Below are 14449 nucleotides of genomic sequence, written 5' to 3'. Positions count from 1 at the left end.
TGAACATCAAAAAGGAAATATACTCCAATATGAGCATCTCGCCTGGGTGGTTGGAATCAGAGCCATCTGTCCTAAACAGGTGTCTGAGAGGAACAGATTCCCTCTCAGGCTATGTGTCTTGTAGAGCTTTGTAATCAGATTGTAATACTCTGGTTTTATTCATGCATCATGTCAATATCCCCAAATCCTTGGTGTCTAAGTATGTCATGCAGTACAGGCGTGTGTTTCATCTTCCAGTTTATTGCTGCAGCCCATTTTTAACCCTTTGGTCCTGACCCCGATGGATGAACTGCTGAGTAGATCAGATTAGCCCCTGGTGGCTGCCAGTTTGACGTTCAACATAACAGGGGAACAGGGTTCATGCCGCTGAACCCCATGGAATTTGTGAAGATCACACATGCGCACACACACACACACACACATGTACGCACACACACACACAAACACATCACAAGCAGACACACTCAGGGACGCACATACCGTATCTGTACTCGTTGTGCACAATAAGTGCACAATGTGTTTGGAGGTTTGAGAGATAAGGTTACTTATTTTTTTTAGATCAACATTAATGTGTCAATAACTTGATCGGCCAGCTCCTTGCTAAAGGGGAACGTTTGACACTTGAGAAGCAGAGTGAACGTGTATGGCCAGACTTCACCCCCTCAGGACCCCAGCATTGTGTAACTAACGTGTCGCATCTTGCGTTTATCTGCATCTGATCAGAAACTTCTGATGTGTGTGCCTCTGCGAAGCCATACCTTAATGCACACGCGTACACGCACTTCTACTACTTACACCCACACATCCAGTGCACGCCCACAACAGGCTCTTCATGTGGCTCTATCTCCTCTACCTTACTGATGGAGGAGATTGGGTTATCTATGGGCCCCAGGAGCCAATCTGATGGTGTGACAAGAACTGGAAAGTTGTTCACACACACACACACACACACACACACACACACACACACACACACACACACACACACACACACACACACACACACACACACACACACACACACACACACACACACACACACACACACACACACACATGCAAAAAACTTGGGTGACTGGAATGCCTGTTGGTTGTGGGGGTGGAGGTTGGGCTGGGAGATGGAGAATTTAAGAGATTGAGGAGGTTAACGATGGAGAACTCTAGAGAAGAGAAGGATAGAGATGGAGAAGCCATTCATTCTATGATTCAAAAATGCTTTTGTATGGAAGCCTTGACAACCACACGTGACTGCATGTGACACCATACCCACTAATTGCAGGTATTTGAACACCGGCCCGAGAGTGCTATCTCTTACAGATGAAATGCAGAGTCTTTGTTCTTGCAGGTTGACCTGTTGGCTTGTAAAGAATGTCGGCTAGATTTTACAACTGACTAGACCTGTTGATGAGTGACCCACGTGCCCACCGTCACATGGACTATTGGCGCGGCAAAGGTATTCTATAAATGCAAACAAATTGGCCTCATAATCAGAGCAGACAGGCTCTCCTCTGTAGGATAGGAATTTTCAGGTGCAGTTACTTGGGTTTCATAAGTGGCTACTTTGTACTGTTAGGTTTTGACTTTGATGAATAGTGCATATCAGGTGTTGGTTTATTGATTTATTATTTTTTGATTTTTATTAGTATCATTTGGATGCAGCAATCCACTGGGAAAAAATAGGACGCAATCATAAGACGCAACAATATGAGCTCCCTTTTTTGTCACATTGTGTGACAAAATATTGAAAAACACCTAGGCCTATATGCACACACCTATTTCCAAACCTCTGCTCAGATGAAAAATTTAAATAAAGCACGACACTTTTGATTCAAATGTTTTGGACAGCGTTGACGCCAGTGGTCTCCAGTGGTCATGTTTAAGATTCCCCAAAATCATAACAGCATTCCTGTCATCATGTGTGTCGTCCTGTTACCGTGGGCGCAGTCGCTACTGATGACACTGGCGATAGCAAAATGGAGTGATGCTATCGACCATCGCTATCTGTTATAGTGAAGCAGAGACCAAACGTCAATACAATGGCATTGTGTCTTTGTTTCGACTGTATGTGGTTTATAGAGGATGCAACTCAAACCAAACCGATGGGCCTTTTTCACCTAGCGGTCATCTTGATTTTAAACGTTAGCGACGTCACGTGGTCAAGGAAAGACGTGAAGGGAGTTGAAATCATAAGGGAAACGACTGTCGAGGTGCAAAGATATGGTGGGTCTGCCGCGCCGTGGTGAAGGTGCAAGGCTCACAAGATAGGCTATATAAACGTGGTCAAACCTGGCATACCTGGTTAAAAATATAACTTCACGAGGTTGGAATGGAAATCCTTAAACAGGAATAGTTTAACTTCTTCAGACCTATGCCCATAAGACCCGCCATTTGATAATTATATAGTTTTATTTGGTGTGCATATGGATTCCCTTAGCACCGCGGTTGTCTCTTGATAACGTCTTCAATCGAAGGAATAGGACGTAATTGTTTTTACTATTCGACACAGGTGGGTATCCTCATCAGTTCCATAAACTATGAATAGAGACGTGCAAGGAGCAACCTTTTCCAAATACTTTGGGCTGCAGACTGCAAAGGGACCCTTGTCTTTTGGCTGTAGGCTGTGCAATCATGGGGTAAGTAGGCTACACAATATATATTGTTTACAATTAAAGCAAGCCCGTTGGCTGAAAAGTGTACAAAACCTGCTCGTAGAATTTCCCCCAGTTAACTTAGCTTATTATTATTACTGCAGAGGAAATTAATATGAATATGAGTGGAATGAATCCAGTGGTTCACAACCTCAACATGAACCTCATGCAGTACCATTTCATGAATTGCTGCATGTTTGTGGAGACACTTAAAAAAAAAAGCAGATAAACGTGCACCAATTCATGTTGAAAAAATGTATACAAGGTCCAAAAAAGTCATATGTTCTCAAAACACAAATGTCTCGGTGAGATTACTTATTCAGCTCAGGTGTGGTCACACACCCCCTTAACACTATGGGGGGGAGGTGGTCGGGGCGGTAAAGATTGGGGAGGAGTTATGACCCGGTTGGTGGGTGTGGTCCGGCTAGTCACAAAAACAAAACAAGTTGAATGAACTTGTTGGTCTGTCTGCAGGTTTCTCTCTGCAACCCACACAGCTCTTGGTCCCGTTCCTCTGCACTGCGAGGGAGAGAGGGAGCAAAGGGACGGCTTGAAGAGATAGTTCCGTTGTGCTGTGTGTGCGTGTGTGGAGGAGTGTTCAGTAGGATTAGATCTTTTTGTTTTCTTTCTCTCTCTCCTTTTCTCTCCCTCTCTCCCTTGAACTCTTCCAGCCAGGCTTTAAAAGAAGAAGTTTCCCACGGCGACAGTCCCATAGCCATAGCCGACATGTCCGGCGCGGCCACCAACATGCGGGTCAAGCTGCCGGCGATCTGCCTGGTCCTGCAGATCATCCTCATCATCCTCTTCGGCGTGCTGGTGCAGTACAACCACGACACGGACGCTAAGCTGTGGCACAAGGGCAACCAGTCCGACTACGAGAACGACTTCTACTATCGCTACCCAAGTGAGTGCAGAGGAAGGGTCAAAGGTCACCTGGGAGGGAGTGGCGGCTCCAAAGGCCACGTTCTGAAAATGTGTTGTTTTTACGTGTTTGTTTACTTGAATATTTTGAGTTGAGTTTGACTTTTTTGGTCACAAAGTCAACTTTTTTTAGGATGTTGCATCGAGCCCATAATAAAGTGCTCAACCTAGGGCCTAAAAAAAAAAAAAGTTTGCTTCCTGTTGGTTGTCAGTTGAGGTCATGGGTAGGTAGGGAATTTATTTAATTTTTTTATTTAATTTTTTCAGCGGCAGCGAATGATAGGTAGGTTGTTTTCATTGAAAGAGAAAATTCGCTCATCCTTGTACAGAATGAAGAGGTGCTGTACCAAAACGTAGTTAAAGTTGCATCAATTTTTTTTTTTTTTCTTTTTTTTTTTTTTCTTTTTTTTAAAGCTCATAAAATAATTTGGGTCGCACATAAATTGACAGGGTCGGTCAGAAACCGGAACCAAACAAAACATTTTTATAGGCCTAGGCAGGAACCACATTCAAAAAAGTACATTTACAGGAAAATCAATAAACAATGATTTTAAAAGTTGAAGATAAAATTATGTTTTATAATATATGCTATCGCAGAAGAGTTTTGAGCCCTATTTTGAAAGTCTATAACCTAGAGGCCGAACTCAAGTTCTGGGTGCTTTTTCTCCATTTTAGGAAATTGCATAGAAACTCAAAGAAATCCAAGGTCATTCACACATTCTTCTTATAGTTCTAATGTTGCAAGACACAAAAGATAACATTCTGCTAGTTCACTTGTTACATCAATTCCCGCTCATCAATCAGTGTCTAACAGTGGAGGTTGGTAACGTGGTGGAGCACATTTAAAGTCTCCAAACAGGTTCCTAATGGGACAGGGCTGGCTTACTGAGGAGCCATTGTTCCTTGTGATTGGATCACAAAGAGTTCTTCTGGTCCACCGATGTTCCCAACGCTTAGGGGAAATGTTTTCCCCATCATTACTTACTGCTACGGCGTAGGCCTAAACAGGTTTTTAGTTTTGTTGGCACAGTGAAACACATAACAGCCGATTAGCCCTCACCAGTAGAAAGATTTTAAGCTCTTCCTCACCTGCATAGCAAAAATGTGTCTGTTATGCTAATTGGAAACACTTCTTTAACTTTAATTATTATAATTCTGTGTTGATCTTCTGGTGACCCTACTGTTCTGAGAGAAAATCAGAAAATCAGGTTCTCCTATTGGCAATAGATGCTGCTTGGAGTGTGTGTGTGTGTGTGTGTGTGTGTGTGTGTGTGTGTGTGTGTGTGTGTGTGTGTGTGTGTGTGTGTGTGTGTGTGTGTGTGTGTGTGTGTGTGTGTGTGTGTGTGTGTGTGTGGCTTTGACAGGTAGTTAACAAGATCTCAACATCCTTGGCGTTTGTCCAACCCGACCTGTTGGAACACACCATTTTTTTCCCTCTCTTATGAAGACAGATGTGGTCTCTTTTCAGGTATTTAGAGCCTAGGGGAAACGCTCTGAGGGGTTCTTCAGCAGCGTCTTGGAACACGTGAAAGGTTCATTAGGAGATGGGTGGGGCTACGGAGCTACTGCAGAATCTCTGACACACTTTGACATTGTATGCTACATATTGGCATGCGCACACACTCGTTTGACCTAATTACATCCGTTAAACATTGAATCAACCATAAAACTTTGACTTCAGTCTGTTGACTAAGGGAGAGCTGCACCACCCTGCAATATTGATGTAGCTGTTAACGCTTCAATTGCAAGCTTGTTTAAAATGATGGCAATGTATGGATGGCCGGTTTCTTCATCACCACTCAAAACAAAGAGCAAAGTACTTTGAGCTCTGGAGGTATCTGCTTCGGGCTGGAAAGTAGTCCTTAAGAAGTTCAAGGAACATTCGTCCAAATCTTCGTCCCCTTTTTAATTCTCTAAATGTGCTGCTGGCACCTGAGACGCCAATTGATGACACCCGTAGCAGTGCAGGGTCAGGTAAACGGCAGGAAGCAGAGTTGAGGTGAGACGATGATTAAGAAACAGTCTTCTGCTGTGTTATCCCACGATTCAGAGCATCTTGTTTACCCAACTAAGCCCATGAAGGTTCACCCTTGTCCCCTTAATGCATGTGTTCCTGGGAAGAGGTGAGACATTGCTGTTTTTCTTTTAGGTGTTCATCAGCGGAACTGCTCTGTTTGTAGGTGGCAGGCAACGTTCCTGTATGAGATAAGATTATTATAACAACTTGGGCGGGGGGGGGGGGGGGGGGATGATTCCCACATTGTGTGGTAGATGCAAATATAGAAAGTATCATGTAGAGCAGCCACAACTTGAGAAAATAAAGCCTAAGAAAATATAGGCCACTGCATAGTTTTGTTTGCTAGTGCACTGAGCCGATGGATGTCTGTGGTACAGGACTGGATTTTCAGCTTTGGACGATGGCAAAGTCAACACGATCGAACTTGCATTTTTGCGATGAACTCTCATCACTCGTTCCCATCGCGGTGAGCCGGTTTCCTGGACAGGATGGCGAGATGTGCATCTAGGTCACACTGCCCAACAGGGACCCCCCCCCTCCCCCCTCCCCATGACAGTGGTCATCACCATGACAACGCTAGTCTCCGCACAATGATATGTTGTGCAGCAGGTTTGGCAGAAGGGCAGTAGGAAGACCAATCCGTTTGTGTCACGTTGACAGGGGAGGACAGCATCAAAAAATAATTCCTAGCTAAGAAAGTGTCCTTTTGTAAAACTGTGGATCTGTACAAACTTTGCACGATCCTAAATGTGTAATACTTAGGCGTTTCTTGCAGTTGGAAGAAATTGACAGCACTCAACTTACAATGCATGATTCATCTTATTTTGGAGTGGTAGATGTAGTAGTGATAGTTTTGTTTTTCCTGAGCAGGCTTGATCTTAATCGTTTAAGCTGTTGTTCTGTATCAACCATACCTGTCCTGGGTGCCTGTTCCTTACATAACCCCCCCCCCCCCCCCCACTAAGGAGCTGTATGGGTCAGGTCCAGACACTCTTGAGTGTAATAGAGAGGAATACGGAATTTATAAAGACAAAAACGTAACATTAACTGAGGAAATATTTTCAGTTAAAATTGAGCGCAGGATGTGTAGGGTATTCTACCACCAGCTAAAGAGTAGAAGGTTAGATCCCCCATTGTCCACAGTCTACCTGTAGGCATCCGGGGACTTACGGGGACCTACAGCAAGTCCCCGTAACCCCTACATGCTCGTAATAACATGGATCAGAAATCCCTCCAAGTTGCCTTGTATCAGAATCGGTGTAATTAGGTGACCTAAACGCTGTACAGTTTTGATGCAAACCTTTTTATTGTGTGTTTGTTCACCAGGTTTCCAGGATGTGCACGTGATGATCTTCGTGGGCTTCGGCTTCCTGATGACCTTCCTGCAGCGCTATGGCTTCAGCAGCGTGGGCTTCAACTTCCTCATCGCCGCCTTCTCTCTGCAATGGGCCACGCTCATGCAGGGCTTCTTCCACGGCTTTCACGGCGGCAAGATCCACATCGGAGTGGAGAGGTGTGTGTGTGTGTGTGTGTGTGTGTGTGTGTGTGTGTGTGTGTGTGTGTGTGTGTGTGTGTGTGTGTGTGTGTGTGTGTGTGTGTGTGTGTGTGTGTGTGTGTGTGTCAAAGTAGACACTTTCAACATGTCTTTAAGCTTGTTTTATGAAATATAAAGTAGACAATCCAATGTGGGTGTGGCAGCACATGAACCACTCGGGGGAGTTTGGCAGAGATTTAAAGTTTTTATTTGACACAACTTTCCTTTGATATTCTGCTGGCAACGGGATTTTGTCACGTCAACAAATTCTCATGCACACACCCTCTCATCCATACCTGGCACAGTATTATCTTACTCTGTCTCACTCGCACCAGCACACTTTCATTTTATCCTCTCCAAATTCTCTTGCCTAGTCCATGCCATGCAGTACTACAGTGTTACTGTACTGTACACTTTAACTTGTGTTTAAAGCCGTATGGCTCACCTGGTTCTGTCCGGTCCAGTATGATCAATGCAGACTTCTGCACGGGTGCGGTGCTGATCTCCTTCGGGGCGGTCTTGGGGAAGACCAGCCCGGTCCAGCTGCTTGTCATGGCCATGTTTGAGGTCACCCTGTTTGCCATCAACGAGTATATCCTACTCAGCCTGCTGGGGGTAAGTAACATTTAGGTTATTATTCATAATAAAAAAATTCATCTACAAAAATCTTCAATGTAGGCTTGGTCTGTTCTAAAAGTACTATACTTTTTTCAGGTATTATGAGACAGAGCTAGCTTTCAAGACTTTATTGTTTTCCATGCACATTTTCCCCAATAAATTCCAGTCGATAAATGTGGCGTACTTGTCCCTCAAGTTTTTCCCAAAAGTGTTAAAACCTCTGTTCCTACCCTCCAGGCCCGAGACGCCGGTGGCTCCATGACCATCCACACGTTCGGGGCGTACTTCGGTCTGGTGGTGACCCGGGTGCTGTACCGACCCAACCTCGACAAGAGCCAGAAAAGGAACTCCTCCGTCTACCACTCTGACCTGTTCGCCATGATCGGTAAATCTGGTTTACGTAAAGTCCCTCATCGCGACGCAGGGGCTCCACGGGTCTCATTTTCAGCTGGGTTGGAGGGAGGGGTCTTCTAGGGTAGGCTTGTAGGACTGCAATCAATACCCACTTGGCAGACGCGTTCACGTAAATTGTGCAGTTGTTTTTAAAGCATAGGCAGGGACTACTGCAGTTCTGGAGGAAACTAGAAATCACTCATTCTGTTTTCTGATTTCAGCTTCAATTATCTTATTCTTTTCGTTCATTTAAGGATTCAGGGAATAAAGAGTATACATAATATAAGGTGGTGACTTTATCCTTTTCAATTATCTAAATAGATTTGACATCACACAATAAATATCCCCAAAATGCATAAGTCCCCCGCACAAACTCAAAAATCAATGTTCTACAGTGTTAAAAAATAAATAAGGCTCAATGATGTATTGTCTGACAATCAAGTTTGTTTTTCTCAAGCTGAAATCCAAACTGAGTGTGACTGGTACGGTCTGCCCCGCAGGCACCCTCTTCCTGTGGATGTTCTGGCCCAGCTTCAACTCTGCGGTGACGGCCCACGGGGACGACCAGCACCGCACCGCAATGAACACCTACTACTCCCTGGCCTCGTGCACGCTGGCCACCTTCGGCATGTCGGCCCTCACCGCGCACGACGGCAAGCTCGACATGGTGAGCACACGGAGGTCCGGGCGCCGTTGGGAGACCTCGGGGGGGGGGGGGGGGGGGGGGGGGGGGGTGAGCTGGAGAGCTGGAGAGCTGGAGAGCTGGAGTTCCAAGAAATCCTCTTTGTAGTTCTTGACCAAAAATGTGCGTTGTAATGTTAGAATAGCTCTGAAATGGCGGCTTGGAATATGCGTGACATCATGTGAAACCTACTTCAGAGTTTGGTTATTAAGCAGAAGGGAAACATTTATTAAGAGTGACAAATTGTAACAATTTAACAATTTTTTTGTGGTTTGTAGACTCTTCTACCCAACACATTATAGAGTTTATATAGGCTACAGCTTGAAATAGGGAATAGTAGCTTGAGGAGTTTAAATTAAACATTAAAGTAATTGGTAGTGAAGCACTTGGTAGGAGTAAGTTGTCCTTTATAAGTGGTAGTCAAAGGCTTAGTACGAAGTTCGAAATCTCCACAAAGCGACATAAGCAGTAGCAGACAGCTACAGCATTCAGTGGAGATCAGTCTATGAACCATTCTGAGCCTGGTCAAAGAGCCGCAGCTGTCATGATATCGTACACTGGATACTCCCCTGTTCCTATGAATCATTACTCGCATGGTATACGTTGGGATGTCATCACTGCAGTAGCCCCGGCATCTAGAACTGTCAATCAATTTGAGTTCAAAATGGAATTTTCCTGCAATGATAGTGATCGTCGAGCCACAGGGGAAGAGCACAAGAGCGGGTGATCGAGCCTGAGGCGACGGGAACGAGTTAGAGAGAAGGGGGGGGGGGGGGGGAGCACAAGAGCGGGTGATCGAGCTTGAGGCGAAGGGAACGAGAGAGAAGGGGGGGGGGGGGGGGGGGGGGCAAGGAAGAGAGGGGGGGGGGGGGGGGGGGGGGGGCAAGGAAGAGAGGGTGGGGTGAAACGTAAGCAGGTGACAGAATAAGGACAGTGATTGCTTTGAGCGACTACCACCGACCTGCCGTTAGTGCCTAATCAATTGATCACATAAACTAAACTGTGAAGGGGGTTTGTCAATGACTCCCTTATGTCACATGATGCATTCCGTCTCCCCAGCCCCACTCAGTCTTATCGCACATCAGCCCCAGCTATTGTTCAGAGGATGCAGGTGGTGTCCACGTTCATGTGACGCATTGAACCTGCTGCCCTTGGTGGATCTATATCTACTTCCTTAATCACGGCCATCTTAGTTCAGAACGGCAGCTGTGTTCTACATCTACCGATGTCTCAATGGGCCTTCTTCACCCGGTGGACATCTTTGTTCTTAAAGTATTCAGTTCCACCCTAGAACCAAGATGGCCGCTAGGTGAATAAGGCCTATAGTTTCCTGTTTGAAAATAAATTGTAAATGCTAAAGAACAAGCACTCTTGCATTGTCTTTGTCTCTCTGTCCATCTCTCTGTCTCTTATTTGCTTACTGTGTCTCTAATATTAACATATATTTTACATTATATTCTGGCAATAAGATATTCAACAATTGACTCTCGGTCTCCGCTCCAATATTACCTTGTTCCTTCAGGTCCACATCCAAAACGCTGCCTTGGCTGGTGGCGTTGCCATAGGAACCGCGGGTGAGATGATGCTGACACCGTTCGGCTCCATGATTGTGGGTTTCCTGGCGGGAATCATTTCCGTGCTCGGGTTCAAGTACCTGTCGGTAAGCAGCCAACGTTTCAGTCGGGTTTGGTGTGTCTTAATAAGGTCACAGGGACCTGATATACAGCACGGGACTCCGGTTTGAAATGGTAATGGTTGCATATGTTACAAATGTTATAGAGTGTTGACAATAAGGACTGATAATGTTCCATAAGGGAAATTACTTCAAACCGCTCCACCCTGACATTGGTCACTGTGGTTTGTGTGGAGCTGTCGGTTCCTGAAAATTCACTCTCACTTGTTGTGATGCTGCCATGCAAACCAACAGTATTCGTACGTTAGCACACTGTCACCCTTTGTACTGTGAGACCATCTAAACGCCACTTCCTGCTTACTTTCCCTATCGCAGCCATTCCTGGAGAGTAAGCTGAAGATTCAGGACACGTGTGGCGTTCATAACCTCCACGGCATGCCCGGGATTCTGGGCGCCATCGTCGGTGCTGTCACCGCTGCCGCCGCGACCACCGAGATCTATGGCGGCGGGTGAGTTTGCCACGCCCCCACCGCTAATCAGGAAGGAGGAGGAGTAGGAGGAGGAAAGGCTCATCTAATGTCCTCATACCCACCCAGTGTACAGGAAAACTAGTCGCCTGTCAATACACACTCTAGTACAGTTTGGGGGAAGGCCTATTCAGGGGATGCTGTACATGGGGATAGGTTCATTTGTCTCCAGCCAGGTTAGAAATGTGTCACCGTACTGAATTAAGGGGCTCTTCTCCACTTGGTTAGGAGTTTTTGCTTAGATATCCTCCTGGTCAAACGTCATCCAACATGAGAAGGAAATTTGCAAATGTGAATGTGTGTTGCAGCATGAAGGACGTTTTCCCCGATGTGGCCAGTCAGGCGAGAGATAGCTTCAAACAGGGTGGCCTCCAGGCCATCTCCCTGCTGGTCACCCTGGGCATGGCCCTCGTTGGGGGCCTCATCGTCGGTGAGTACGGGGCCTATATGCTCCTCATTACGTTGGATCAATACTCTGCGTGGGGAACATTTGAAGTGAAGTTCAACCGTTGGGCGTTTTATTCCGATGTGTGGCTGTACATTTTATTTCAGTGTGTTCTTGCTCTTCTGTTTAAAATGGGGTCATTGTTGCATCAATGTTTATAATACTGGAGTACTGTTTGGAATGTAAATGCATTATTCCTAAAACCTTTGTGCATTGTTTTTCTGTCCAGTGACTACTAGTAGAGTTATTTTGTATCAGCAGTTGAAACGGGTTGTATCTATGCAGGGTTCATTCTGAAGCTGCCCATCTACGGCTCTCCTTCAGACACCATCTGCTACGAAGACAGCATCTACTGGGAGGTGGGTTCACCTTATCAGAGAGATGCTGATAATGTGTTTGAGTCTGTTGTTTAGCAACAGAATCCTAATCAGCCTATCAAAATGGGTCGATTACTTTTGGGTAACGTCTTAGGATTCACACTATAATTGTGTGTTCACTGATGACAATTATTCCCAAATAATGCTATAATGTGCAGGCATCTATCATTTTTTAATTATATAAGCCTAATATATTGGCTGCATAACATATATAGATATAGATATTAGATAGATAGATATTAACATTATTTTCTTAACAATATTAACTACAAGTAAAGGAAGTTAGTAACGGTTGAAGAGAAATGGTAGCAGTTTGTCATACAACCCAAAGAGGGGGCTCTTGCGACAATAACCGCTTGTGGAATGTCAGCAGTTGTCTTACTAGGCTCAACCACAAGGTGGAATAAGTTTCCCATTTTCTGTCCAGCCTTGTTTATCCGAAGCCTTTCAAGGCCTCACCAAACCATTTCCCGATTCACAAATATCTAGCATTTCCCCCAAGGGCCAAATAATTTTAGAATTTCATGATTTTATCGATTCAATTTGAATTCTCTCCTGCGCCAAAATTTGCCCAAAGGTAACTTGATCATGATGATTAAGGCAAATTTTTGAACAGTACAGAGTATTAAAAATCTAATATTAGTATTTAATGTAAATGACTTGCAATATTAATTGTCTGGAATTATATGGGACGTTTTCTTTGCCCGTTCTTGCTCAAAGGTTCCTGGGGAGGAAGAGACACATGATGACCAGCTGACCGCCGTGAGGGCCGAAGAAGTTCAGAAGCTCAATAGTTAAACACACACACACACACACACACTCACACTCACACTCACACTCACACTCACACACACACACACACACACTGTAAGAGATCTTAATATATCCAAGCAACATTCCTTGTAGATTGTATAATGGGATGTTGGTCAGGTTATCTTTGAACGCACAATACGTAGGCATTTGTCCATATGTTGACAATCTTCAAATCACAATACAGAAGTTGTATCTAGATACAAACTTGTTTAGCTATGCATGTTTTTCTTATGTGTGCCTACTTGTAGATACAGTTAATGACGTGTTGGTGTGTTTCATATCGAGCAATAACGAAACTCTAGGTTGTAAAGTGCATCATGGGTTTTGCGAACCTATTTGTGCAGTGACATTCAAGTGCCTTCTATCTACCACTAGAGGTCGCCCTGCAGCTATTTTACATGGTGCGTCTGTTAATATGTGGTGAAGAGGATGATTTGCAGAGTCCCATTTGAAAATGTGATGATTAACTTGCTGACGATTTCGATAGTTGGCCGTATTCCCTCAGCATCACTCTTATTTTAACTACATTCCATGAAACGGATCTTGGCGTATTACTGGCAAGACTCAAGCCAAGTCAAATTGGATAGAGAATAAATGTTACCAAAGACGAAAAAGAGATTACACAGTGGCCAGCAACTTCCCTTCATTAGGTACGACCCTTTTCATCATTAATTTTTATAACGGATACAAAAGTATATCCAATTAAACACCTCAGGTGTAGTAAACAAAAAAAATCAAATTTGTATGTTTCATTGTATTTTCTAAGCTATTAGGTTTTTATTGTTGTCCTCTATGTAATGTTCTTACTATGGCCTGAAAAAAAAAAAAAGACAATTACAACCATTGCTTACGTTTCTACATGATGTCAGACATCATCAAATGTGATTACTGTGAGTGTTTTGTAATAATCTATTTTCGGTAGGCCTATCTGTGGGGAGTCACATATTTTTTAAAGTTTGGGAAAATGGAAAAATAAATGTTTATAAACCAATTGTGCCTCTTGTTTTCCACATACTCCATGCTTTTCGTTTTTTTAATAGGCTAATTCAATTTAGTCACGGCTTAGGCCTACAAAAATTACGGAAGTCGATTCTTTTTTTTTTTGCCTAATACTTCTGGCGTTTTGACGAATCAAGTCCAGATGGTATTTTTTTGTCTTCCCTCTCTGCGTAATTAACAGTTTCACTTTCGCGGATCAAATGGGACGAGCAAGCGGGTGTCCTTGTTAGATAGGGTCTCCTCGGAGGTGGGGGTGGGGGGTGGGGGGCGAGGCGGGGCCCTCGGCGTCCCTCATAATTCTCCCCTGCTCTCGTGACGGAACCTCGGCGAGAACAGGCTCCGCTCTCTTTTCCCATGACCGAAGAGACAGGTGGACAGCTGTTTACTGAAAGGCCCCTAATACTGGAGAGCTTAATTGAGCTTCAGAGGGCTAATTAGAATGCAAGGGAGAAAAAAATAATGGTTATGATTATGGTAATTATTCAATTGTCTTCGACTTCCAGAAACGTGAGCGCGTATGTGGTGGTATATGAGCGCGTCGAAAGTGACGGATCGTGAACCCTCTTGTTTTAAAAATAAAAGGTGCGATACACTACGCGTTTTCCGAGCGCATATGTGTCGAAATGACAGAACTATTTCATTTTGCATCCCCGCCTATGTCCAAAATATTCCCTCGTAATAAAGTTTAATGGCAGTAATTACATTATAGCGGTAGATTGCAGGCTACAGAGCAAGTTCTGGGGGCTTTTACTTAGACAGAGCTGTTTATCTGGGGGGGAAACCGAGACCTATGCTTTTTAATGGCGCTTTTACAGTCGCCTAATAGCTATGTTTATTGGGTT

General features: G+C 44.4%; 1 protein-coding gene across 3 annotated transcripts; it reads left to right on the top strand.

The window, feature by feature from the left end:
• The first annotated feature begins 2145 nt into the window (after nucleotides 1-2145).
• rhbg (Rh family B glycoprotein) lies at nucleotides 2146-13628 on the top strand. 3 transcript variants are annotated; one of them, XM_056602510.1, is made up of 12 exons: nucleotides 2146-2220; nucleotides 2507-2633; nucleotides 3320-3552; nucleotides 6913-7099; nucleotides 7585-7735; nucleotides 7976-8123; nucleotides 8632-8798; nucleotides 10336-10473; nucleotides 10822-10955; nucleotides 11282-11403; nucleotides 11704-11777; nucleotides 12516-13628. In XM_056602510.1, exons 2-12 carry the CDS (start codon nucleotides 2629-2631, stop codon nucleotides 12591-12593), a joined length of 1437 nt encoding a protein of 478 aa, XP_056458485.1. In that variant the 5' UTR covers nucleotides 2146-2220; nucleotides 2507-2628; the 3' UTR covers nucleotides 12594-13628. The 3 variants fall into 3 exon arrangements, with proteins under 3 accessions (XP_056458485.1, XP_056458484.1, XP_056458486.1); XM_056602509.1 differs by having other exon boundaries at nucleotides 3123-3552; XM_056602511.1 differs by lacking the exons at nucleotides 2146-2220; nucleotides 2507-2633 and adding an exon at nucleotides 2249-2506.
• The last annotated feature ends 821 nt before the right edge of the window (nucleotides 13629-14449 follow it).

This window comes from Gadus chalcogrammus, chromosome 11, assembly GCF_026213295.1.
Source record: "Gadus chalcogrammus isolate NIFS_2021 chromosome 11, NIFS_Gcha_1.0, whole genome shotgun sequence".
NCBI lineage: Eukaryota > Metazoa > Chordata > Actinopteri > Gadiformes > Gadidae > Gadus > Gadus chalcogrammus.
The sequence above is the reverse complement of the archived record's forward strand: the minus strand, read 5'-3'. Positions and strand labels throughout refer to the sequence as shown.

Excerpts from the sequence above, each read along its gene's own strand:
- rhbg (XM_056602509.1), top strand. The coding sequence starts at position 2,535 with ATGAATAGAGACGTGCAAGGAGCAACCTTTTCCAAATACTTTGGGCTG. Across the intron at positions 2,634-3,122 it reads GTAGGCTGTGCAATCATGGG|GTTTCTCTCTGCAACCCACA; the intron begins GTAAGTAGGCTA and ends GTCTGTCTGCAG. Across the intron at positions 10,956-11,281 it reads ACCGAGATCTATGGCGGCGG|CATGAAGGACGTTTTCCCCG; the intron begins GTGAGTTTGCCA and ends TGTGTGTTGCAG.